Source organism: Silurus aristotelis (assembly GCF_946808225.1).
Source record: "Silurus aristotelis genome assembly, chromosome: 26".
Classification (NCBI taxonomy): domain Eukaryota; kingdom Metazoa; phylum Chordata; class Actinopteri; order Siluriformes; family Siluridae; genus Silurus; species Silurus aristotelis.
The window spans coordinates 12164770-12190440 of NC_139599.1; the positions used below are offsets into that span (position 1 = coordinate 12164770).

The 25671-nt window shown below is 39.2% G+C and overlaps 1 protein-coding gene across 1 annotated transcript in view; it reads right to left on the minus strand.

Moving 5' to 3' along the window:
• Positions 1-3669: 3669 nt before the first annotated feature.
• Positions 3670-25671, minus strand: part of lamc3 (laminin, gamma 3) — a 135762-nt gene continuing 113760 nt past the window's right edge. The window contains exons 18-28 of the mRNA XM_083531702.1: positions 16238-16430; positions 15663-15907; positions 12339-12415; positions 11263-11397; positions 10723-10954; positions 9448-9591; positions 8804-8906; positions 6054-6256; positions 5495-5635; positions 4450-4549; positions 3670-4211 (exon numbers count right to left, since the gene is read on the minus strand). Coding sequence (XP_083387828.1) covers positions 3964-4211; positions 4450-4549; positions 5495-5635; positions 6054-6256; positions 8804-8906; positions 9448-9591; positions 10723-10954; positions 11263-11397; positions 12339-12415; positions 15663-15907; positions 16238-16430 — 1821 coding nt within the window. The 3' untranslated portion in view covers positions 3670-3963. The remainder of the gene's footprint in view (positions 4212-4449; positions 4550-5494; positions 5636-6053; positions 6257-8803; positions 8907-9447; positions 9592-10722; positions 10955-11262; positions 11398-12338; positions 12416-15662; positions 15908-16237; positions 16431-25671) is intronic.

Consider the following 25671-nt stretch of genomic DNA (forward strand, 5'->3'; position numbering starts at 1 on the left):
GAATCAGTGAAGATATATCAAGATATATCACCCCCCACACGAATCCGTTAAGTAAATCTGAATACTATCAGTGTTTTCTGGTTATCAGGCGCCATCGTGCGGCCGAAAGTGAAAAATACAAAATAAAAAAAATCAAATACAGTCATAATTTGGCCAAATTTAGTATCGTACAAATCAGACACTCCTCCCCTCCACGCACGCGCGCGCGCACGCACGCACGCACACACACACACACACACACCAGTACATTATTTAAGAATGTAATTTTTTAGAAAAAGCTGGACATCATGAGGAAAGGTCAGCCAAAGTACTTCAAAACAGTTATTTGTATTTATTTTTTTATTTTTTAACCATTTACACTTTTGCATTTCCTTTCCTGTAGAATTTGGACATTTCATCATATTTTCGTCCATGGATAGAAATAAAAAATAAATAAATAGGGGTGACCTGGGATAGTTTTTTGTCTGCATCTTGGCAAACTAGTTGTGTGCTGTCAAATGGTATAGTTGTTATCATAGTTGCACAAACAGAAAATGCATGGTTTAGTTTTAAACACAACAAGTAAAATGTTACAATTCACCCCAAAGTCTGGGTTAGTTGTAACATACCGTGGGGTAATTTGTAACATTATAATATCCACTGGGAAGATGTGTAACATAATGCAATAAGGATTATGGCACAAAACGGATTTGACAGCTTTTTATGGAACAGTGACTTTTAAATATAACGCATGTGTTTGTGTGTGTTTGCTGAATAAAGCTGAATAAAATGTGCAAATGTGCATCACCTTTTAACAATTGAACACTAATTTTGTGCCTGTGTGTGTGTGTGTGTGTGTTTGTGGGCAACGTTCAAAGTGCTTTTTTTTAAACAAAGCAAACTTGTAAAGTGCTTCAGGAAAAGAAAGGTCTTCACTCGTTGCTTGAAGATACAGTGTGTTGTACAGGTGCAGTGTGAGGAGTGATGAGGTCTCTGAGGTAAGATGGTTCTGGTCTATTTTTGGCTTTGTAGGCAAGCATCAGAGTTTTGAATCCGCAGCTACTGGAAGCCGGTGGAGGGAGCTCAGCAGTGGGGTGGTGTGGGAGAACTTGGGCAGGATGAACACAAGTCACAGCTGCATTTTGGACCATTTGCAGTGGATGAATAGTGTTCAGAAAAAAGACCTGCCAGCAGAGAGTTGCTGTAGTCCAACCTCGAAATGACAAGAGACCGAACAAGCACCTGAGCAGCCTGTGTGGACAGAAATGGTCGAATCCTTCTGATGTTGTAGTGAAGAAGCTGACAAGAAGGAAACCCATTAGCAACATGTGAAGAGAAGAACAGTTGATTGTCCATGGTTACACCAAATTTGTGAGCTGTGACTTAGCATTATTGAACATTGAACATTAGCATCATCATAAAACTGAATAGATAACATGCATGTGTGTCTGTAAGGTTATTCCTCTTAGTCATAGTAATGACCATAATCAAACTGAACGTAAACACTGGAACATTGAGTGTGTAAAAATTTTTGTTAATGTCATGACTTTTTCACCTTATTTTCTATTTCACTTTGTCAGACTTTGTTCTCTGCTCTTCACCCAGGACCATCTTGACAGGTGTATCGATGAGTATTGCTGTCTGTCTTCTCTTTCTTCCTGTTGCAAGAATTTCCCTTGGTACAGCTTTGAGCTAAAGTTGACCATTTCTTCAGCACAGTTTGATGAGGCCAAGTGGGCAGCTAGAGGTGTGGTCAGATGGATAGCTGGAGGTGTGGACTTGGGGTGGTCAGACAGATAGCTGGACGTGTGATCTGTGACTTGTGAAGGTTTAAACTCACTCTCCTCAAATATGTCTGGATTGTACGGCCACAAGTTCTATTGTTTTTTTTGTTTTTTTTACTGAAGATCTTCTTTCCACTGTGGTAGCCTTCTCTAGGAAGTTCACTTGATCCTTCTCTTCTAAAATAATAATATTAATAATATATATATATTTTTTTACAGAATCTGTACAAGGTTACATGGCAAATGCCATACAATCTTGCTAAAGATCTAACAGACTTTCCCAGCTGTTTTCCATCATCCGATGCACTCTTTAAAATCCTGAGACACCCTTCAGTCTGGTTTTCTCCTAGGCATACTAAAATGAAACCATATGCATACAACTAAATTTGCTTAGGGTTGGTTGAAATGTTTTTCAATGATGTTACAACTAACCCAGAGTCTTGTAGCCATGATTTTGGTCACTTTACAGCTAACAGCTAAAGCATTAGCACCAACAAATTGCATGAAAAGATCTACACAAATACAGATTAATTTTTATGAATTTAACTACAAATAAGCATTGCCATCACAAAAATAATGTAAGTAAGCTCAAATCTGTTGTATAAGGTCTCTTTATATATAAAATAAAATGCTGTTTGAAACAACCAACACTTTTATTTGCCAGAGTCAGCTTTTTGCCCACTTAACCAAATACATTTCTCAGAGACGATTCATCTGAACTCCTTTAATTTGAACAACTTCAGCAACAGTGAGAGTAAAGGAACAAATCAAACATCACTGAATCTTGATTTTATTAAAACCAGAATCAAATCCTTTAAGTAAAATTTTCACAAGACAAGAGGAAAATACAGGCTAAAAATAAAAAAAAGGAATTAGAGAATTCATGGAACAAAACATGTAGAGAAAAAATGTTTAGCATCATACAAATTAAAGTCTTATGTCCATCAAAATGCTATTCTGCATACTGATCTGCTGTGGAAGGAATTCTTTTCCATTTCTGTTAACCTCCAGAAAAGGTGGGAAAACGTTTAAGCAAGCTGTTCAAGAATGTACATTTTCTGACAAACAATAATTGCATTTATTTAATCTCAAATTCATTTCATCACATTCATAAACCACTCCTATCAGTAATATGATAAGATGAATTCTGGCTCACATTGATCCCATTGCTGTCCTTAGCATTACACAGCCACCTTTTCTTTTGCCACTCATGTGTGTGGGTGTGTAATATTGTACCTTGTCAAAACTTATTTTGAAGGTTTGCACTGTTGCATCAGTTTCTACTTTGTTCTAGATTTCAAATCTAGAAACAGAGCAGGAAAAAAAATACACTGATAGACATTTAATGTAAATTACCCTATTTAATATGTTCACCCTAATATAAAGTACCTAATTACATCCCTAAATAATTTATTACTTAATTATGCTATTATACATTATTTAATACTAGCATTAATTTGTCATATTATTATCATTGTTAATTGATCTAATTACATCTAATATACTCTTTACCCAATAAGAGATCACAAGTAAAAAAAAAAAGAATATTGGTCTTTAAACATTATTCTGTGCATCATTTTTTAATTTAAATAATGTTTAGAGGTTTTGTGCATCAAAACGTCAAAAAAAGTATAAACGAGTAGACAAGTAATATTAAATAAAAAACTGCATGTGTTAAAACGTATTAATTATAAAAAATATGTTCATATATTAAGCTCACTAACTCTTTTGTGATGTATGACTGCATGTATGACTGATTAAAGCTAAACCTTTCAATATTTTGCACAGAATAAGAGCAAATGGAGCTCCTGCAGATATCTATAGACCCATAGATGATGTAAAAATGGTATGATATCTGACCAAATGTTGCAAAAGCAAATACAGAATAATAAACACATATAATAAAGACGTTCAAACTCGTTTATTGGACACCAGCCTGGTTTGTTATACATAGACAGTAATTCAAACGTACATGGTTGCAGTGTATATGTAAATGTCAGAAAACCAACTTCTTAAGAACTGAAGAACGTGTTTATTTGGCGACCCCACGTGGCTAAAAATGTAACTGCATGGATGAATTATTATAGAGCGCGCCCCATTCATATTTCCTCTACATCCATCTAATGTACTCAAATCAAATATTTAAGGAATATTATACACACATTGTTTTATATTCCCCATCCTCTTCTCTTCCCCTTATTTAGCTCCTCTCTGGGCATGTTTTAGGTAGATTCTTAGCAATATCATTTAGGCTATCCCGCTCCTCTTGGATGTCTTGCAGATTCTTTTCAAGTTCCTTCAGCTGTTTTTGTTGCGCCTCAGCAGCTCCAAGAAGTATCTGAAACTTCCTGTTCAGCACCGGGCTCTCCACACTGCCCCGGAGAACTCGGAGACGAGCCTCAGTCTCGTTCAGCACACGATCATACTTCTCTACGTCTGTATTCTTTTCTATTTGGTGAGATACAGGATTCAGAGGAAGGTTTTAGATTACAAAAGACACACACTTATTAGAATGTAAATGTAAAGCAGAAAATGGGGCAAGAATATGCAAAGAATAAAAGACAAAAATGTGTTCAGCAAGATACAACAAAGGAAAAGGTGGGGAAAAGGAACCCACAGAAAAGATACGTAGAATAAAGACTGTCAGAAGAAATGAATATAAAAGAAAGAAAGCTTTCGGATGTACCTATTTGACCAAGTAGCTTGGCTAGCATGTTTGCAAACCCCTCCAGCTGACTCTTGGCTGATTCCATGCTGCCCATCACTCCCTTCAAAGAAACGTCAGCCTGGGGAATCAAAAATAAGGATCGAATTTATAAATTAGTTAATGGCTTTAAAAAGTCATACAGTAGAGAAAGTATAAGTAAGCATTATCTGAGAATGTGTCCCCCCCCCCCCCCCCCAAGTCAAAACATTTTCAACCTTTTTAAGGATTGTATTTATGCCACAGCACGGTTGAATACTTGGTCTAAAGGTATTGATCATGTTCTAAAAATGTGAAATTAATATGACAAATACATTAGCGTTTCTATAGCAACAGCTCAGGTTTGTATGATGGACATTTAATGTAATCAATGTCTATGAAATGGATTTGTTTTAATTCGATTTAACTAAAAAAACCCAAAAAAGAATGTAGTTGGATAAACTTGATCATGCTTTCTATTTACTATATTAAATATGATCAAGAGCTTCCTGTAAGGGAATGCTTATGTAACATTTAGACAGACAGACAGACAGATAGACAGACAGATAGACTAGTAGACCCAAAACTTCCCCCACATGACAATGCCCCTGTGACCAAAACCAGCACCATGAAGATATGGTTTATATAAAACCATATCTCATAGATCTTCTAAAGAGCTCTGACCACGACCCTTTTGGGAAGAATTGGAATGCTGATTGCACCCCAGGCCTTCTCACCCTACATCAGTAGCTGATTTTACCATAAATCTTGACAACCACACTCCAAAATGTACTGGAACATCTTCCCAGAAGAGTGGTGGTAATTATAAAAGCAAATTGGGACTAAACGTTGAATGGGTTGTTAATAAAAACACATTTTGAATCTTAAGGACAGGTGTCTATATAATGTATGAACTGATATCAAAAATTGGTAATTACTAAAAGGTGTATGGAATTATGTAATATAAAAGGAATAAAACTCTACTTTATGATTTGTGCATGAAGGTTCGACAAGACGACATAAACACATACACACACAATTCATTTACCTCGTCTTGCACGTCTCCCGCTACCTGAGCAGCTAAATTCTCCTGCTCTTTCAGCTGCTCCATGGCTGCATTCACGGCTGTGTTCTGTTGAGCAGACACCTTTCTCGTCTGCTTGCCCTGGGACAAAGCAGCTTTAGCATCCTAAACAAGATAGATTTTAGATGAGACGATGGATTTCGCTTTCTTTTATGGTGTTCAGAACGACAAAGAACCGTGATTGAAGTTCTAACCTTAAATGTGCTACTAATACCTTTGAGTGAATTACCTTCAAGATGCATATCCAATCATGTTGACCTGAGACTACCTGACGTTGCAAATGATCAGACGATCAAAACCCGCTAAGGCTTAGGTTTTCTACTTGTCTTTTTACCATGCATAAATAAAAAAGATGAACAATAGATAAATAAATAAAGATGAATACTACAAATCATTAATTATAAATTGAGATGATCGGATTTGTGAATTCTTGAAATAAATGTTAACCCTTAAAATCATTGAGCAAATAGCAAGAAGGGTTTTGAAAACTTCCTGTTCACATGGAGCACCATTTCTGACTCACCTTAGCTATGGAATTAGCTGTCTTCTGAGCCTGTGTTGCTGTGTCCCTTGCTTGTGTCACATTCCCCATTGCAGCATTGAGTGCCCTCGCAGCATGCTTCACTTTCTTTTTCACCTCTGTCAAGACCTTCTCCTCCACAAAACCCTCTCGCTTCAGAGCTGCCCGGGTCCGAGTATGCAAAACAGGCCACTCCTTTTCTAAACCTGTTGTGGCGGACAGAAGCACAAACAATACAACAAATTTAAATGGAATATATGCTTAGCTTTTAGTAGAGTCCTCTGTTCCAGAAAAATTTTATGTGGCCCAATGCAAAGTGGTTTCTGGCATTTGACCCTGGAGACTTCTTCCATAAAATGTTACATAAAAGTCCTCTTATGGAAATCTTTATTATATCAGGTGCAACATCAAAAGGATTCATCCATTTCTATCCATTTAGGCCTCTTAGATGCTTGTTCAGTCCCTTCTTTGTTTTAGGCAGGTGTGAAGAAATGGTGTAAAGTAATAATGCTTAATAATTTAAAGACAGACTGGTTCAAGGTGGAGGTTGGACTGCATCAAGGATTGGCTCTAAGCCCTTTCCTGTTTGCAGTGGTGATGGACAGATTGATGGACGAGGTCAGACAGGAGTCTCAATGGACTACGATGTTTGCAGATAATATTGTAATTTGTGGTGAGAGTAGGGAGTAGGTTGAGAAGAGCCTGGAGAGGTGAAGGTACACACTGGAGGGAAGGGGAATGAAAGTCAGTAGGAGTAAGACAGAGTACATGTGTGTAAATGCAGTGGCGGGCCATACATCTGGTACCTGGGTCTTACCTGACTTAATTCACCTCTTAATACCACCACTATCATGTCGCAATTATAGAAACCATCAACACTACACAAAAACGCAATATAACAACGGGTGGCATTACAGAGAGAGGCATTTCAGATATGGAGGATGAATACCATTTTACTAAAGCAAGCTCCAAACCTCTACACTACAACCACAACTAAAAAACTGTTGAGAATAAATGTATACAATTTGATTAGACAAATATTAGAATTTATGTAGTAAATGTAGGTCAGTGCTTCTGATAGTGTTTTGGCCAGCAGAGAAGGCTTTGCTGGCCCTGACCGCCCGCCACTGCGTGAATGAGAGGGAGGGCATTGGAATGGTGCAGTTGCAGGGAGAAGAGGTGGAGAAGAAGGAGGAGTTTAAGTACCTGGGGTCAACTGTGCAAAGTCATGTAGAGTGTGTTAGAGAAGAAAAATGCTTAATAATTTATTAATTTACAAAATGCAAAGTAAGCAAACAGAAAAATCTTATTCAAATCAATATTTGGTGTGACTAGCACATCACTTCTCACAATTGCACACTTTGTACAACCAGTTATACCAAGCAGGTGCTAATGATCATCAATTTTATTAATCAAACAGAAATGCTATGTAAGGGTTAAAAAATAAAAAAACTGAGCACAGTAACAAGACACAAGGTAAATATACAGCATCAGCCAGGCCTCTCCCAGGCTATGATTTTAAAGCAGACTGGGCTTTTAAGATGTTTTTAAAGCTATTTTGAAGACAAAACAGGCAATGCTGAGGACAATAGATGCAGTGGTTGGCCAAGTAAACTTGCATTAGTTGAAAGGCACATCATGCTTACTTCACTTTGAAATTGGGAGATGTCCAGCAGTGGGACTGAGAAGAACAGCAAGAACTGGCAGAAACCCGTTGGACCCAGGGTACACCCATTTACTCTCTGGAGATGTCTGGGCTTCATATATGGTTGTAGCAGGAGTCAGTTTAATTGCCGAAGGGTTGTAGAGTGGTAGAATAATTGTTTGCAGGCAACAATGAAGCATGGTGGAGGTTTGAAGATGGAAATACAGGCACACCTGCCTTTATACACACACACTGACCAGGCATAACTATGACCACCTGCCTAATATTGTGTTGGAAGATGAACTTTTTCAATTAGAGCTACAGGAGCTTGTCTGTTGAATTGGACCACAAGGGCCAGCCTTAACACCCCACATGCATTAAAGAACCTTGGTCGCCCACAACCCTGTCGCCGGTTCACCAATGTACCTTTCTTGAACATTTTTTAAAAGATACTGACCACTGCAGTTCCCAGTACTTGGAAGGAAGGAAGGAAGGAAGGAAGGAACTAACTAACTAACTAACTAACTAACTAACTAACTAACTAACTAACTAACTAATCTATCATAATTATTATTATTAATAATAATATATTAATATTTTTCAAGTTTTTAACACTCTAATCAACATGGGCACATGCAAATATGGATGCTTCATGCTAATGTTACGTTTATTATTAGTGAAACCAAACTCAACATAAAGCATGAAGACAAAATACACTTGTCAATGTTTTAAAGTAATTATGGTGTTTTAAATGACGTAAATCAGGACAACAAACAGAACTTTTGTTTCCACACAGACGGTTTTAATGATCAGTATCACAAAGTAAAACATATGTTTAGTGATTGAAAATAATTGTTCAGTGAAGTTTATTCACTTGTTTTATATCTAAGTAAAACAAAGGACGTCTTGAATACATGTACGTTGCGTTGAAGGTTTTATTTTCGCCTCTTTTATATTTATTTGTTTATATTCTAATAAAAATGGTCAGAAGTGCGTGCTGCATTAATCATTAATTCATTTGTGCCCTAGTATATTTACAGTAAATAAAACAATTGTGTGAGAGTGCTACAGTCAAAAACCTGACTGTACTACTGTACCTTTTACCTACCTTCTATATGTCGGTGGAGAGAGAATGCCTCTGACTCTATCTTCTTTCCTTCCACTACTGATGTAAGGGCTGTCTCTCTAAGCCCCTGGGCAAGTGCTGTCATCTTTGCAGAGACAGATGATGTGTTATGGTATTGAGAACAGAATAATAGACACAATGTCAACAACTAAACACACCAATGACAGGGGAGATCTTTATATATAAAAACAGAGCTGTTAGACCATTTTTTTTGGTTACAGGCATTATATCCTTTTTTATGTAACTCATAGTGTATTTTCTTGTTATATAATATAATTAAAAAAATGTCTTTTCAAAATATGCTTAAAAAAGGGATTAATCTAAAGGAATCTAAGTTTCCAAGATGGCTGCTCATATTATGTATTTAATAAAATGCTAGTCAATTACACTGTTCTGTTCTGTTCAGTTATTCCTATGGAATGTTTTGTGCTTATTTAATATTATGATTAATAATACAGATGCAAAAAAGTCACACAAAGAGCTATACAGGAATTTCAGCAAATCATTATGTAATAATTTCTTGATTATTAAAACAAATCAGAGCACAGAAGACTATACTATTAAGATGCTGTAATATTTTGAGGGTTTCAGAAGTGGCAGTGGAGGTTTATTTTTTCTGAACTCACCTGCGGGAACTCGTCACTGGCGTTCAGTTTGTTGCGTGCATTTTCCAGCCGGTGTTCTAACTCCACTCTGGTCTTATTTAGCAACTGTTCTTTAGACTCGATCAGCAAAACCAACTCAGACGTCCTATTGGCCAGGTCTAGACTCTAGAAATAAAAGGGGTTGCATTTTCAGACATAAAGACTATAGCATCTTTTTGTGACACTATTAACCAGAGTTATATTTGCCATATGTTTATCTAAGCTAAATATAGGAGAAAAGAGATACATGCAAGAAAAAGATGTGAAGTATCTTGGCATTGATTTTTTTGTTGTTTAGTTTTTTGCTTTGTTCTGCCTTTTTCCACAGACGACTTTGTGCATTTTAAACCTTCATTTTGGGAATTATTTTGTGTTGTATTTTTATTTTTTTTTACCTGTTTCTGTGGATTTCTACTCTTTTCCCCTGTGGATTTGTTTTTTAATCACTGACAATGTTTGGCTTTTCTTTATTTTTGTGTTTGGAATTCTTAATGAACTATTATGGAACTTTTAACTGGTTTGGGTACGTCTCGGGTGCGTTTTTAAGCCCTACAGTGTCACATCCAAAAAGACTATCACACAGTTGACCCCAGTTTGAGTCCTGACCCTGACATCTTTAAGTTTTCCTTATTTGTCAAGTAAGTTCTGATTATGATAACTTAACGAAAACACATCCCAAAACACTCAATCAAACCTCATACACACCTGTCCACTTCTATCCGTCTATAAGCACCACACGCTCTTAATCAAACTCTCTGTTCCTCTACCTTTTGCACTCTTACTCCTCTCTTTCTATTATTTAATACTTCCTTTCCATTGATCAACTTGTACCACTCACACTTTATATGACACATTTTGTTTGTATCACTATTATTTGTCTCTCTCTCACTAAATATCTATCTTCCGGTCTTGCTACCCTTTCTTTCTATCATCCTTTTTCTTTATGTCTGTCTGTGGATCAGCTTTCCAGATATCAAAATGTGTCTAGTTTCTACAAATTTTCCTTCTGACAAAAAGAAACAGTTAAGCTGTTATCTCTGTGAAATTAATTGCAATTCCTATTGCCTGCTTGAAAAACTACATTTTTATACCCTTTTATGCTCTAGTTCTCTTCAGCTGCCTCAGTTAAAGGGTGCTTATTAATATTGCATGCATGTACAGCTCATAATTCTGCATGGCTATTAGTGGGAGTGTTAATTCATTAATTAATTGGTGTGTCATGTATTTAGTCCTTTCGAAAGTGCTCTGTGTATAGACCTGGATCAGCTGTGTATCCTGTGTTATTGTATTATATGCTTCACTGAGCTGCTCTGCGGAGGTTGTGTTCAGGGGGTTGTTATTTAAGTCCTTGTGCTGTGGGAAAGTGGAGGTAACACTTTGTAAAATGGCCTCGGCTTCTTTGTTCTGCTCCTCCACTGACAGGTAGACAGCCCGGGTCTCATTCGCTTGGCGTGTGAGGTTCTCCTTCAACTGCTGCATCTCCAACAGTCTGAGACACACAAACATATACAATCTCCTTGACATCTAGCAGTAAAAAATAAATTTGCACACAACAATTTGCACATAAGTTCTTATTTTTACGGTTCAAAATCGTGACTGGAAAAACAATCATGTATCAGCTTCATAGCAATTGTCCTGATTGTTTAATATCCCAATACTAATCTGTTTGTGCAATCTGATTGATTTACAATGAAATAGCTATGGAAATGACATTACATGCTACAAATGTTGTCAGGATTCCTAAAAAACATCAGCAGTGGTTCAGGTTTGATACACCATACACCTGTCAGTTCTTACCGCGCCGTAAGTGCTTCCGAATGCCGCTGTGTTGAGTTATCATCCAGTAGATCCAGCAGTGTGGAATACGTTTTGTTAGACTTGTTTAAAGCCGCTATGGCTAGTTCTTCAATATGGGCAGCCATTTCTTTGTGACTGGAAAAAAAAGAAATTGGTCTTACCAGAAGGTGATCGTTACATTTCATTTGTCTAAGTAGTTAGTAGTGTATGTGTTAAATCCGTTAGCACATTGTTCTACATGACTCATTACATGATTATTGGTTGCAAAAATTATATAAATTATAAAATATTATTGGAAATTAGTTGCATTCTTTCAACTCACAAAATCTTTTTTATTACATTAATACCTTCTGTGTATGTTTAGTGCTTAAATCTGGCATTAAAGCTGATGTGGCATTTTCTTTTTTATTGAACCCCACCACTACATTATGTCCCCAGGTAATAGACATTTCCAAAATTGTTTCTTGTTTGCTTTGTATATCATCACTCACACCTGCACGAGTATGAGTCAGTGCGGATCAGTGTGGGTCCTGGTGGCCATAGCTGTATTTATAAGTTGAATATCAAAATCCCCTTGCATACATACTGTATATATTTCATGAAATTTAATTTCATTCATCAAACGCTCACTCAAATACTCTGACACATTTTATTTTATCATAAATTAATTGATATCTAATACATTTTACTTTCACACAGATGGAACATGGGAAAAACCTGAGCTCAAGAACCCAGAACCCTGGAGGTGTGTGGCAGAAAATAAATAATAAAACATATAAAATGATCATTACTGTCAATTATCCTTCAGGTGATTCTTTTATTAGCTAAGAACATGTCATCTAATTCGCAAAAGGCTTTAATTAAATTTTCTGGCTAAAAACACGCATGGTTAAGATTTTCAAGTCTCTTATTTAGCTCTTCATGGCCCTTTGAAAAGCCACCAGTTTCAAGCATCATTATCTGCTTCATTATTTCAAGACACACAGTTCATTTTTCTATATTAGTCATTATGACTGGAAGACACATAATGAGCTGACATGACTTTGGTTTAATTGCAGTTTAATTTCCCAACCCACCTCTTCACCAAAGCTTCTGATTCATTCACAAGGGTGTTCCATTCTGTCAGGCCTTTCGGGATAATGAACGGGATTATCTGAAACAGGGAGAGAAAAGTCAACAGTTACGCTTCACATTTAAATCACATGGTATGACCATTACAAGCTGTATTAAGAGTATTCAGTAGATGTCATTCAGGAAAGTGTGTGCATGTGTATTCAGACCTAATAGAGACTCAAATATATACTGTAGATATCCACGTCAGCCAGAGATGATTAGGAAATTAGGCATGCCTCAGGTAGAATTTCTGAACTTGTGTTTGTCACGGCACGATAGCAGTTCAACAGTCAAACAAGGTTAAGGCCAATGCCACTGTCTGACAATTTGTTGTAACTACAGTAACTGACTCTGACTTATGTTCTAGGCAACAGAAACATACACAATAACAATGTCAGAACAATTTTAGAAAACAATATATGATATATCATCTCATGTGGCTATGGGGAGGCCAAAAAAGGCTGCAGAGAGTAGCCTGGGCATGATATGTTATTCAGAAAAGTTATTTATTTATTTTTTTTTTATTTAGGTGACCCGAACTGTCCCTAATTCATAAAGTATACGACAAATACAAAATATGTACATTGCCAATCTCATGACCACAGACACAAAGCAAATTGTATGAAACAATAATGTTTGTGTAAGTGAGCTTAAGTAATCTATCTATCTATCTATCTATCTATCTGTCTGTCTGTCTGTCTGTCTGTCTGTCTGTCTGTCTGTCCGTCCGTCCGTCCGTCCGTCCGTCCGTCCGTCCGTCCGTCCGTCCGTCCGTCCGTCCGTCCGTCCGTCCGTCCGTCTGTCTGTCTTGCTAATATTTGCATTGATTTGCATACTATATATGATATACATTATGTTTTAATGCAAACACATGTTTTTATAGAATTTATATTATTATAATGATATAATTATCTAAACATTTGGACCCTTCATCAAACTTAATACAGCACCTTCAGGCTGTTCAGACCGATCTCAAAGTGGACCATCAAATACCCCAAAAACTCCCATGGACTTATAGTGACAGAATAGTTAGAGCCATTAAAAGACTCTCATTCATCTCTCTCTCTATCAGTGCCACACACACTCTCCATTCATCTCTCTGTATCTACAGTATATTCATCTCTTTTCTATCTAAATATATACAGTGAGGAAAATAAGTATTTGAACACCCTGCTATTTTGCAAGTTCTCCCACTTAGAAATCATGGTGGGGTCTGAAATTTTCATCGTAGGTGCATGTCCACTGTGAGAGACATAATCTAAAAAAAAAAAATCCAGAAATCACAATGTATGATTTTTTAACTATTTATTTGTATGATACAGCTGCAAATAAGTATTTGAACACCTGAGAAAGTCAATGTTAATATTTGGTACAGTAGCCTTTGTTTGCAATTACAGAGGTCAAACGTTTCCTGTAGTTTTTCACCAGGTTTGCACACACTGCAGGAGGGATTTTGGCCCACTCCTCCACACAGATCTTCTCTAGATCAGTCAGGTTTCTGGCCTGTTGCTGAGAAACACGGAGTTTGAGCTCCCTCCAAAGATTCTCTATTGGGTTTAGGTCTGGAGACTGGCTAGGCCATGCCAGAACCTTGATATGCTTCTTACAGAGCCACTCCTTGGTTATCCTGGCTGTGTGCTTCTGATCATTGTCATGTTGAAAGACCCAGTCTCGACCCATCTTAAATGCTTTAACTGAGGGTAGGAGGTTTTTCCCCAAAATCTCGCAATACATGGCCCCGGTCATCTTCTCCTTAATACAGTGCAGTCGCCCTGTCCCATGTACAGAAAAACACCCCCAAAGCATGATGCTACCACCCCCATGCTTCACAGTAGGGATGGTGTTCTTGGGATTGTACTCATCATTCTTCTTCCTCCAAACACGTTTAGTGGAATTATGACCTAAAAGTTCTATTTTGGTCTCATCTGACCACATGACTTTCTCCCATGACTCATCTGGATCATCAAAATGGTCATTGGCAAACTTAAGACGTGCCTGGACATGTGCTGGTTTAAGCAGGGGAACCTTCCGTGCCATGCATGATTTCAAACCATGACGTCTTAGTGTATTACCAACAGTAACCTTAGAAACGGTGGTCCTAGCTCTTTTCAGGTCATTGACCAGCTCCTCCCGTGTAGTTCTGGGCTGATTTCTCACCTTCCTTAGGATCATTGAGACCCCACGAGGTGAGATCTTGCATGGAGCCCCAGTCCGAGGGAGATTGACAGTCATGTTTAGCTTCTTCCATTTTCTAATGATTGCTCCAACAGTGGACCTTTTTTCACCAAGCTGTTTGGCAATTTCCCCATAGCCCTTTCCAGCCTTGTGGAGGTGTACAATTTTGTCTCTAGTGTCTTTGGACAGCTCTTTGGTCTTGGCCATGTTAGTAGTTGGATTCTTACTGATTGTATGGGGTGGACAGGTGTCTTTATGCAGCTAACGACCTCAAACAGGTGCATCTAATTTAGGATAATAAATGTAGTGGAGGTGGACATTTTAAAGGCAGACTAACAGGTCTTTGAGGGTCAGAATTCTAGCTGATAGACAGGTGTTCAAATACTTATTTGCAGCTGTATCATACAAATAAATAGTTTAAAAATCATATATTGTGATTTCTGGATTTTTTTTTTTTTAGATTATGTCTCTCACAGTGGACATGCACCTACGATGAAAATTTCAGACCCCTCCATGATTTCTAAGTGGGAGAATTTGCAAAATAGCAGGGTGTTCAAATACTTATTTTCCTCACTGTACATTTTTATTTAATTTAGTAAAACACTATAAGGACAGATTTGTTTTGGACACCTGACCATTAGATTCGTACGTCCTATTTGGACATTCCATTTCACAATGTGGGTGGTCCTTTTCTATTATAACCTCCATTTTTCTGGGAAGTTGTTTCACTAGATTTTGGAATTGACTTGTGTTGATTTGTGTTCATTTAGCCACAATGATGTTAGTATAGTCAGGTACTGGTATAGGAACGAGGAAGCCTGGGCTGCGGTCAGTGTTCCTTCCTTCCAATTCATTCCAAAATCCGTAAAGTTTGCTTTGTGCACAGGGGCATTGTCATGCTAGAACAGCTTTAAGGTCTCCTAGTTCAAGTGAAGGGAAAATTTAATGTTTCCACATGTAAAAAGACATTCAACTGGGACAGCTTTGTGAATAACCACAAATGGCGAGAAAGTCTTAGTACTTCTATCCATAAAATGTAGTGTGCATTGCTGAGTCACTTAAACACTTCATTAACATAATAGTATGTAAAGTTTAGGCTTGTGAATGCTTACTAGGTTGTTAAGGTCCGAGGTCATTTTCTGAAGCTGTGAATGCGTTTCTGTTACAGCAGCAAACGTGTCCACGAGAACTGGGCACTCATTCCTCGCCTTCGGCGTCTTATTCTCTTCCTCGATGCTTCCTTCCTCCTTCAAGAGGCTGCAATTCATTATACTGGCAAAGTCATGCAGCTGCAGCTGTAGGGCTTGTGCAGAGGTTTCCAGCTGTGTGAACTGACTGATAAAAGCTTCCCGGGCCTCTGTACACAAAATATTAATAATTGCATAATTAATTTTGCTACACTGAGGCCATTAAAGTTCAGAAAGCATTAGGAGTAAATTGTTTTCAGCAAATGAGCAAACCTTTAAGTTTTAATCTTTCTTTAATGAGTCTTTAATTAATCTGCCGTCATCTTTAACCCTGCAAGATGAACTAATGAATAATCTCTAATCTATTAAAGCAAGTCTAATTGCTTAGATTTCCTCCTCGGATGACTTAAAATCCCTCCTAGATACACTGACACATTTTTTGGGTTGAACGAAAAACAAACTGAGAATATAAAAGCAATTTCAACATGAACTTCTTTTACCATGGATGGCCAGAAAATCCTCCAGCGCATTAGGTAAGTAATCCTCGCCTTGATGCTTGTGCAAATGATTGTCATGCCCGTGATGCTGAAGCACGGGATTTGGGCGCACGTAGATCCTGTGCCTGAAGCCCCGGCAGTCATAGTGGGAAAGCAGTCTCTCTAAACTGTACAGTTGGCTTTTAAGTTTTGTCGCCTGAAGACAACAAAAAGAAACAGAAACCCGGTGAGATGCAAGACTCATAAAACCTTCACATTTAATTTACATTTATTCATCTGCCACTCGCCATCAAATGATCAAAATCAAGTGCAATTTTTTTAGAATGTCATAACAATATGCTGTGATTAACCCAGCCATTAGGGGGGCACAAGCCAGTGTACTCTTAGTGCCGGTCCCAAGCCCGGGTAAATGGGGAGGGTTGCGTTAGGAAGGGCATCCAGCGTAAAACATGTGCCAAATCAAATATGCGGATCACAAATGAGAATTTCATACCGGATCGGTCGAGGCCCGGGTTAACAACGACCGCCACAGGTATCGTTAGCCGACAGGGTACCGGTGGAAATTGGGCTACTGTTGGCCGAAGGAGGAGAAGGAGAGGAGGAAGGCGTCTACAGAGACGGCAGGAAAAGGAGCAGTGTAGGAGAGTAGAGGTTCGGGTTGGTACTTTAAATGTTGGTACTATGACGGGTAAAGGGAGAGAGATAGCTGATATGATGGAGAGGAGAAAGGTAGATGTGTTGTGTGTTCAGGAGACCAAGTGGAAAGGGAGTAAGGCCAGGAACATTGGAGGTGGGTTTAAACTGTTTTATCATGGTGTGGATGGGAAGAGAAATGGTGTAGGGGTGATTCTGAAGGAAGCGTACAGTAAGAGTGTAGTGGAGGTGAAGAGAGTTTCTGATAGGGTGATGATCGTGAAGGTGGAAGTTGAAGGGATGATGATAAATGTCATCAGTGCCTATGCTCCACAAGTTGGCTGTGAGATGGAGGAGAAAGAAAGATTCTGGAGTGAATTAGATGAAGTGGTAGATGGTGTACCTAGGAAAGAACGATTGGTGATTGGGGCAGACTTTAATGGGCATGTAGGTGAAGGGAACAGAGGTGATGAGGAGGTGATGGGTAGGTATGGTTTTAAGGAGAGGAATGTGGAAGGGCAGATGGTGGTAGATTTTGCTAAAAGGATGGAAATGGCAGTGGTGAACACGTATTTTAAGAAGAAGGAGGATCATAGGGTGACGTATAAGAGTGGAGGAAGGTGCACACAGGTGGATTATCTTCTGTGTAGGAGATGCAACCTGAAGGAGATTGGAGACTGTAAGGTGTTGGCGGGGGACAGTGTAGCTAGACAGCATCGGATGGTGGTCTGTAGGATGGTTTTGGAGGCGAAGAAGAAGAGGAGGAAAGTAAGGTTTGAAAGAAGAATAAGATGGTGGAAACTGAAGGAGGAAGAGTGTAGTGTGAGGTTCAGGGAAGAGGTCAGACAGGGGCTCGGTGGTGGTGAAGAGGTGCCGGATGATTGGGCAACTACTGCAGGAGTGATGAGGGAGGCAGCTAGAAAAGTACTTGGTGTGACATCTGGAAATAGAAAGCAAGACAAGGAGACGTGGTGGTGGAATGAGGAAGTGCAGGAGAGCATTAGGGGGAAGAGGTTGGCAAAACAGAAGTGGGATCGACAGAGTGATGAGAAAAGTAGGCAGGAGTACAAGGAGATGCGGCAGCAGGTTAAAAGGGATGTGGCGAAAGCCAAGGAAAAGGCATATGAGGAACTGTATAAGAGGTTGGACACTAAGGAAGGAGAAAAGGATTTATACCGATTGGCCAAGCAGAGGGACCGAGCTGGGAAGGATGTACTGCAAGTTAGAGCAATAAAGGATGGAGAGGGAAATGTGTTGACTAGTGAGGAGAGTGTGTTGAGAAGATGGAGGGAGTATTTTGAGCAGCTGATGAATGAGGAAAATCAGAGAGAGAGAAGGTTGGAGGATGTGGAGTTAGTGAAGCAGGATGTAGATAGGATTAGTAAGGAGGAAGTGAGAGCAGCGATTAAGAGGATGAAGAATGGAAAGTCGGTTGGACCAGATGACATACCGGTAGAAGCGTGGAGATGTTTAGGAGAGATGGCAGTGGAGTTTTTAACCAGATTGTTTAACAGGATTCTGGAAGGGGAGAGGATGCCTGAGGAATGGAGAAGGAGTGTGCTGGTACCGATCTTTAAGCATAAGGGAGATGTGCAGACCTGCAGTAACTACAGGGGAATTAAGTTGATCAGTCACACCATGAAGTTATGGGAAAGAGTAGTGGAAGCCAGGTTGAGAGAAGAGGTGACCATCTGTGAGCAACAGTATGGTTTCATGCCGAGGAAGAGCACCACAGATGCCTTATTTGCTTTAAGGATGTTGATGGAGAAGTATAGAGAAGGACAGAAGGAGCTGCATTGTGTTTTTGTGGATTTAGAGAAAGCGTACGACAGGGTGCCGAGAGAGGAGTTGTGGTATTGTATGAGGAAGTCAGGTGTGTCAGAGAAGTATGTGAGGGTGGTGCAGGACATGTATGAGGACAGTGTGACGGCAGTAAAGTGTGCAGTAGGTACGACAGACTGGTTCAGGGTGAAGGTTGGACTGCATCAAGGATCGGCCCTGAGCCCTTTCCTGTTTGCAGTGGTGATGGACAGGTTGACGGACGAGGTCAGACAGGAGTCTCCCTGGACTATGATGTTTGCAGATGATATTGTGATTTGTGGTGAGAGTAGAGAGCAGGTTGAGAAGAGCCTGGAGAGGTGGAGATATGCGCTGGAGAGAAGGGGAATGAAAGTCAGTAGGAGTAAGACAGAGTACATGTGTGTGAATGAGAGGGAGGGCAGTGGAGTGATGCGGTTGCAGGGAGAAGAGGTGGAGAAGGTGGAGGAGTTCAGGTACCTGGGGTCAACAGTGCAAAGTAATGGAGAGTGTGTTAGGGAAGTAAAGAAAAGAGTGCAGGCAGGGTGGAGTGGGTGGAGAAGAGTGACAGGAGTGATTTGTGATAGAAGAGTATCTGCAAGAATGAAAGGGAAAGTTTATAGGACTGTGGTGAGACCTGCGATGTTGTATGGATTAGAGACAGTGGCATTGAGTAAAAGACAGGAGGTGGAGCTGGAGGTAGCAGAGCTGAAGATGTTGAGGTTTTCGTTGGGAGTGACGAGGATGGACAAGATTAGAAATGAGTTTATTAGAGGGACAGCACATGTAGGATGTTTTGGTGACAAGGTGAGGGAGGCGAGATTGAGATGGTTTGGACATGTGCAGAGAAGGGACATGAATTATATTGGTAGAAAAATGCTGAAGATGGAGCCACCAGGTAGGAGGAAAAGAGGAAGGCCAAGGAGGAGGTTCATGGATGTGGTGAGGGAAGACATGCAGGTAGTTGGTGTAAAAGAGGCAGATATAGAGGACAGGGGGGGATGGAGACGGATGATCCGCTGTGGCGACCCCTAATGGGAGCAGCCGAAAGAAGAAGAAGAAGATAACAATATGCTGTGATTACTGACTAACAGTAGCATTACTTAAAGCAGCAACAATGCACAGCAGCTTTTGTATTAATACGATCGATAAATAGAAGAATAAAATAAGTTTTAGGTTTTTGCCATATTTTTGCCCCTACCTGGCTACAAACAGACTGCACAAAAAGACACACTTGACACCCAAAATGTTAAGAAAGACACATGGTTTCTTAATTTTTTTCTTTTTTTTTTTGTGGAAAACAAGTTTACATAATAGAACATGCTCTGTGCACAGAGCTGCATATCTCTTTGGGCTTCTACACAAAAAAATTATGAAATTCTTGAAAAGTATTTCATTTGGACCAGTTCTTTTTAAACAGCATATATATACTGTATATATAGGTCCCCTGGTGGTCTAGTGGTTAGGATGCGCCGCTCTCACTGCTGCGGCCCGGGTTTGATCCCCGGTCAGGGAACCTACCCCAGCCACTCTTAGTGCTGGTCCCAAGCCCGGATAAATGGGGAGGGTTGTGTTAGGAAGGGCATCCAGCGTAAAAACGTGCCAAACCAAACATGCGGATGATCCGCTATGGCGACCCCTAATGAGAAGCCGAAAGAAAGTATTAGTATAGTGTATATATATATATACAGTGGAAACCGGTTATGTTGATGTCCTAGGGGGTTGCCAAAAAGCATCGAGATAAACGAAAATCAAAATGGCGGCAATATACTAACGTGCTTGAAATTTCTTTATGTACATGATGTGCATAAATGAGAATGTGCATGCATGTGTTTTTGAAGTTTTTTTTTTACACAACAGCGTTGCCGCGATTTGTTTGATGAAGGCATGCTATAAAAATACATACAGTACATGTTTATCTGTCATGAATCCACCTGCCACGCCCCCTTCGGCCCCCTTCAGCGTGGCAGGTGTTTTCTCGGCCGCTTTCTCTGAAGCTCCCGGCTTTAATCGAGCACATATGGTGCTCGTTTATCATCATCACCAGCTCCTATTTAAACTTCCACACTCTCACTTTCCGTTATTGTTGGTATATGTTGGTTCATGGCGGTCGTTGTTATTGCTCATGCGTTTCCCGGTACGTGCCTTCCCACCGGCACTCTCTCACCGGCTGCTCTTTTCTTCCCAAAGCCGCGCCGCGTCCCAACTAACACTACGAACACTAGCACTAACTAACAGCAGAGATTCACCAGTATACAATACAACACCTGTAGCAGCTGTAAGGCTTGATTTTTCCGCCACTTCCGCGAGTTCTTCTGCGGCTGCACCGAGATAACTGACATTAAATGGCAAATTTTTCCCCCCTTGTGCTCGAGATATCAGGGTTCGGCGACATAAAAAAAGACATAACCGATAAAAAATGCTTACAAAAAGCGAGAATTTGGCGGTTCCACTTAAAAAACGTCGACTTAATAGGGTTGTCGAGGTAACCGAGGGCGAGATAAGCGGGTTCCACTGTGTATGTATATATATATATATATATATATATACATACAGTGAGGAAAATAAGTATTTGAACACCCTGCTATTTTGCAAGTTCTCCCACTTAGAAAACATGGAGGGGTCTGAAATTGTCATCGTAGGTGCATGTCCACTGTGAGAGACATTATCTAAAAAAAAATCTAAAAAAATCCAGAAATCACAATGTATGATTTTTAAACTATTTATTTGTATGATACAGCTGCAAATAAGTATTTGAACACCTGAGAAAGTCAATGTTAATATTTGGTACAGTAGCCTTTGTTTGCAATTACAGAGGTCAAACGTTTCCTGTAGTTTTTCACCAGGTTTGCACACACTGCAGGAGGGATTTTGGCCCACTCCTCCACACAGATCTTCTCTAGATCAGTCAGGTTTCTGGCCTGTCGCTGAGAAACACGGAGTTTGAGCTCCCTCCAAATATTCTCTGTTGGGTTTAGGTCTGGAGACTGGCTAGGCCACACCAGAACCTTGATATGCTTCTTACAGAGCCACTCCTTGGTTATCCTGGCTGTGTGCTTCGGGTCATTGTCATGTTGAAAGACCCAGCCTCGACCCATCTTTAATGCTCTAACTGAGGGTAGGAGGTTTTTCCCCAAAATCTCACAATACATGGCCCCGGTCATCCTCTTCTTAATACAGTGCAGTCGCCCTGTCCCATGTGCAGAAAAACACCCCCAAAGCATGATGCTACCACCCCCATGCTTCACAGTAGGGATGGTGTTCTTGGGATGGTACTCATCATTCTTCTTTCTCCAAACACGTTTAGTGGAATTATGACCCAAAAGTTCTATTTTGGTCGCATCTGACCAAATGACTTTTTCCCATGACTCCTCTGGATCATCCAAATGGTCATTGGCAAACTTAAGACGTGCCTGGACATGTGCTGGTTTAAGCAGGGGAACCTTCCGTGCCATGCACAATTTCAAACCATGACGTCTTAGTGTATTACCAACAGTAACCTTGGAAACGGTGGTCTCAGCTCTTTTCAGGTCATTGACCAGTTCCTCCCGTGTAGTTCTGGGCTGATTTCTCACCTTCCTTAGGATCATTGAGTCCCCACGAGGTGAGATCTTGCATGGAACCCCAGTCCGAGGGAGATTGACAGTCATGTTTAGCTTCTTCCATTTTCTAATGATTGCTCCAACAGTGGACCTTTTTTCACCAAGCTGCTTGGCAATTTCCCCGTAGCCCTTTCCAGCCTTGTGGAGGTGTACAATTTTGTCTCTAGTGTCTTTGGACAGCTCTTTGTTCTTGGCCATATTAGTAGTTGGATTCTTACTGATTGTATGGGGTGGACAGGTGTCTTTATGCAGCTAACGACCTCAAACAGGTGCATTTAATTTAGGATAATAAATGTAGTGGAGGTGGACATTTTAAAGGCAGACTAACAGGTCTTTGAGGGTCAGAATTCTAGCTGATAGACAGGTGTTCAAATACTAATTTGCAGCTGTATCATACAAACAAATAGTTTAAAAATCATACATTGTGATTTCTAGATTTTTTTTTTAGATTATGTCTCTCACAGTGGACTTGCACCTACAATGACAATTTCAGACCCCTCCATGATTTCTAAGTGGGAGAACTTGCAAAATAGCAGGGTGTTCAAATACTTATTTTCCTCACTGTATATATATATATATGAGATTAGATTTACCTGTCAAACTGACAATCAGAATGCTGTTTAATAGGAAATATATATATATGTATGTATGTATGTATGTATGTATGTATGTATGTGTGTTTCTGTGTAATACAGGCAACCCCTGAAACCAGGATATGCACATATGCTTTTTAATTACAAACATAAGTTGTGACTGAAACTGTACTTTGTTCCGTGTAGCCTTTTTAGTTTTTCTAGTGATACTGGAGGTTTGGTGCAACAAAAAAACAACAATTTAACAATTGAAAACAAAATAGCTATGGCATCTGCTATCGATCACTTCAGGGCTTTACAATTCCTATTTATACAGTGGCTCTCTAATACAGTGATAATCCTGATCAACAAAAGAAATGTAAAACAATTGATCAAAGGGACAATAATCACAATATGCTCTTAATAGAAAATAATTAATGAGCGATTTGAGTGATAGAATTATGCGAGGAAGCTTTACATGGATTGGAGTTACACTGAGCACTCCATAAGCTGATTCTCTTACTATAATATCATGTCCCAAATACATTTATTGCTCTAGTACTATGGCAATGTAATAACAATTTGAATTCATTAAAGAAAGACACATCATCCTTTTTATTTAATAGTTACATTAAAAGTTGCCCCCATTGAACATCTTTATGTGAACAATATTTGCTTCTATATATATGCCTGGTTCATTCTTTTATAACTGACATTTCTCTACTGTTTCCTCAGTTAAAGAAAATCTTTAGCAACTTACTTTGCTCGTGGATGATTTTAATAGCTATATACGTTTCCTGTTGTAGAAAATAAGTAGGTTCAAGCGGAAAGACACTGAGGTGCTGTTATTTAGATTCAGATTTATTTTTGCTCACCTCACTACAATGTCAGCTGGCTGTAAAAAAATATTGCATTATAAATGGAAATTGAGATGCCGGAGTTATGTGAAATCTTTGATTTATATCTGATTTAGCTGATCAGATAGCTGAAGAAATAAGAATCATATTTCAATTTTAAGAGTATGCTGGTGTCACAGTCCAATAGTAATTAGTCAGTTTTTATATAGTCAAGTGCATTTTTATACACACACACACACACACACACACACACACACACACACACACACACACACACACACACACACACACACACACACACACACACACACACACACACACACACACATTAAGCAACAGTTCTACAGGCACCTAATTGATGAAAGAGGTCAGAGAAGAATGAACATAGCCCTGAGCCCAGAGAAAGTCTAGATTAACTCAAATAAAATTCCTAACAACCAGGGTAAAGAGATAAGCGTTTTCGGAATGCACAACATTTTGAACCTTGAGGCAGATGGGCAACAAAAGCAGATCACATCTGGTTCCATTCCTGTCAGCCAAAAACAAGAATCTTGTTACAGTTACAGTTGGTACAGGTTCTTCTAAAGTGGGTAGTTTAGAAAAAGACCAGGCAATGTTTTTTTCTGCAACTGGCTAGTTAATTAACCAGATTAGCTGTAAATATTGCATGTATTTTTCTCTTATGTGTCCTAATGTTCCACTCGATTTTGGAGTGTGGTTGTGGAGATTTGTGCTCATTTAGTCACAACGGCTTGAAGTCACATGCTGATGTAGGGTGAGAAGTCCTGAGGTCCAGTCAGCATTCCAATTTATACCATTGGTGGTCAGTTAGGTTGAGGTCAGAGCTCTGTAGCAGGCCACTCAAGATCTTTCACTCTAACCAAGTAAATCATATCTTGATCGGGTTTGTTTTGTGCACAGAGGCATTGTCATCAAGTTTGGGTCTGTTTGTGTGTCTGTTTTCTATAACAATTATATGTAACTATATATTTTTCAATTTTCACACATAGTATGCAACAAGTGCTCCATAGGTTCAGTGAATCCATTCTCAAGCTGCTTGAAGGTATTGAAACATTATGTTCTTATGCTCATTATTTCTTTTTTCAGTATTTGGGGTAAAGTGTAGACTAGGACTGCAACAACTAATCGATAATAATCGGTAATGAAATTTGTTGCCGATATAACAAAATGCCGACATCGATTAGTTGGCCTTCTAAAGTAAAGAGGTTTGCATGGCGGCAAGATAACAGCCACATGCGAAAATGGTGGACAGTTCAGGGTTAACCGGCAGCAGGAAAAAGTGTGCGTCCTAAGTCATCCAAGGCATGGAAGCATTTTATATTAAACGCAAGGCATGAGAGCATTTTATTTAAAACGCAATAATTAAAAGGGTACTTGCAAGTTCTGCAAAGCTGAGCTTGTGTGGTATGGAAGTACCACAGTGATGCAAGAGCACATGAAAAGAAAACACACTGGTGTCACGGATGAAGGTGAAACATCAGCACAGTAAGCGGTTTGTTTGCTAACTTCGGGAAAGTCGCATTGGATCTGTTCTGTTGTGACTCGCTCGCGACTTTGTGATGGATTCAATAATACCGGTGCAAACAAACAGTAAATCTAAAAGCAGCAAATAACAACAGCAGTAAATTATGACTTTTTTAGTCATTTGGACTAAATGGACACCAATGCATTTTTTTTTCCCTTTTTTTGCTCCGTTTCTCCGTTCCATTCTCTTTTTATAGCTTTTTTCTGTTACAGTTAACTAATGTTCAAACGTGATTTACTGCAGCTTTACTGTGTTTAAATGCATGTTTTCAATGTTTGTATATTTAATTTATGCAATTATCATTTCCATATTATACAAAACTAAGATTCTTATATCTTTACAACTAAACAAAATGTCTGTGGATTTTTTATTTTTATTTCAACAAAAATTGCCAAAACAACGTTGTATTTAATTATATATAGATTTTTTT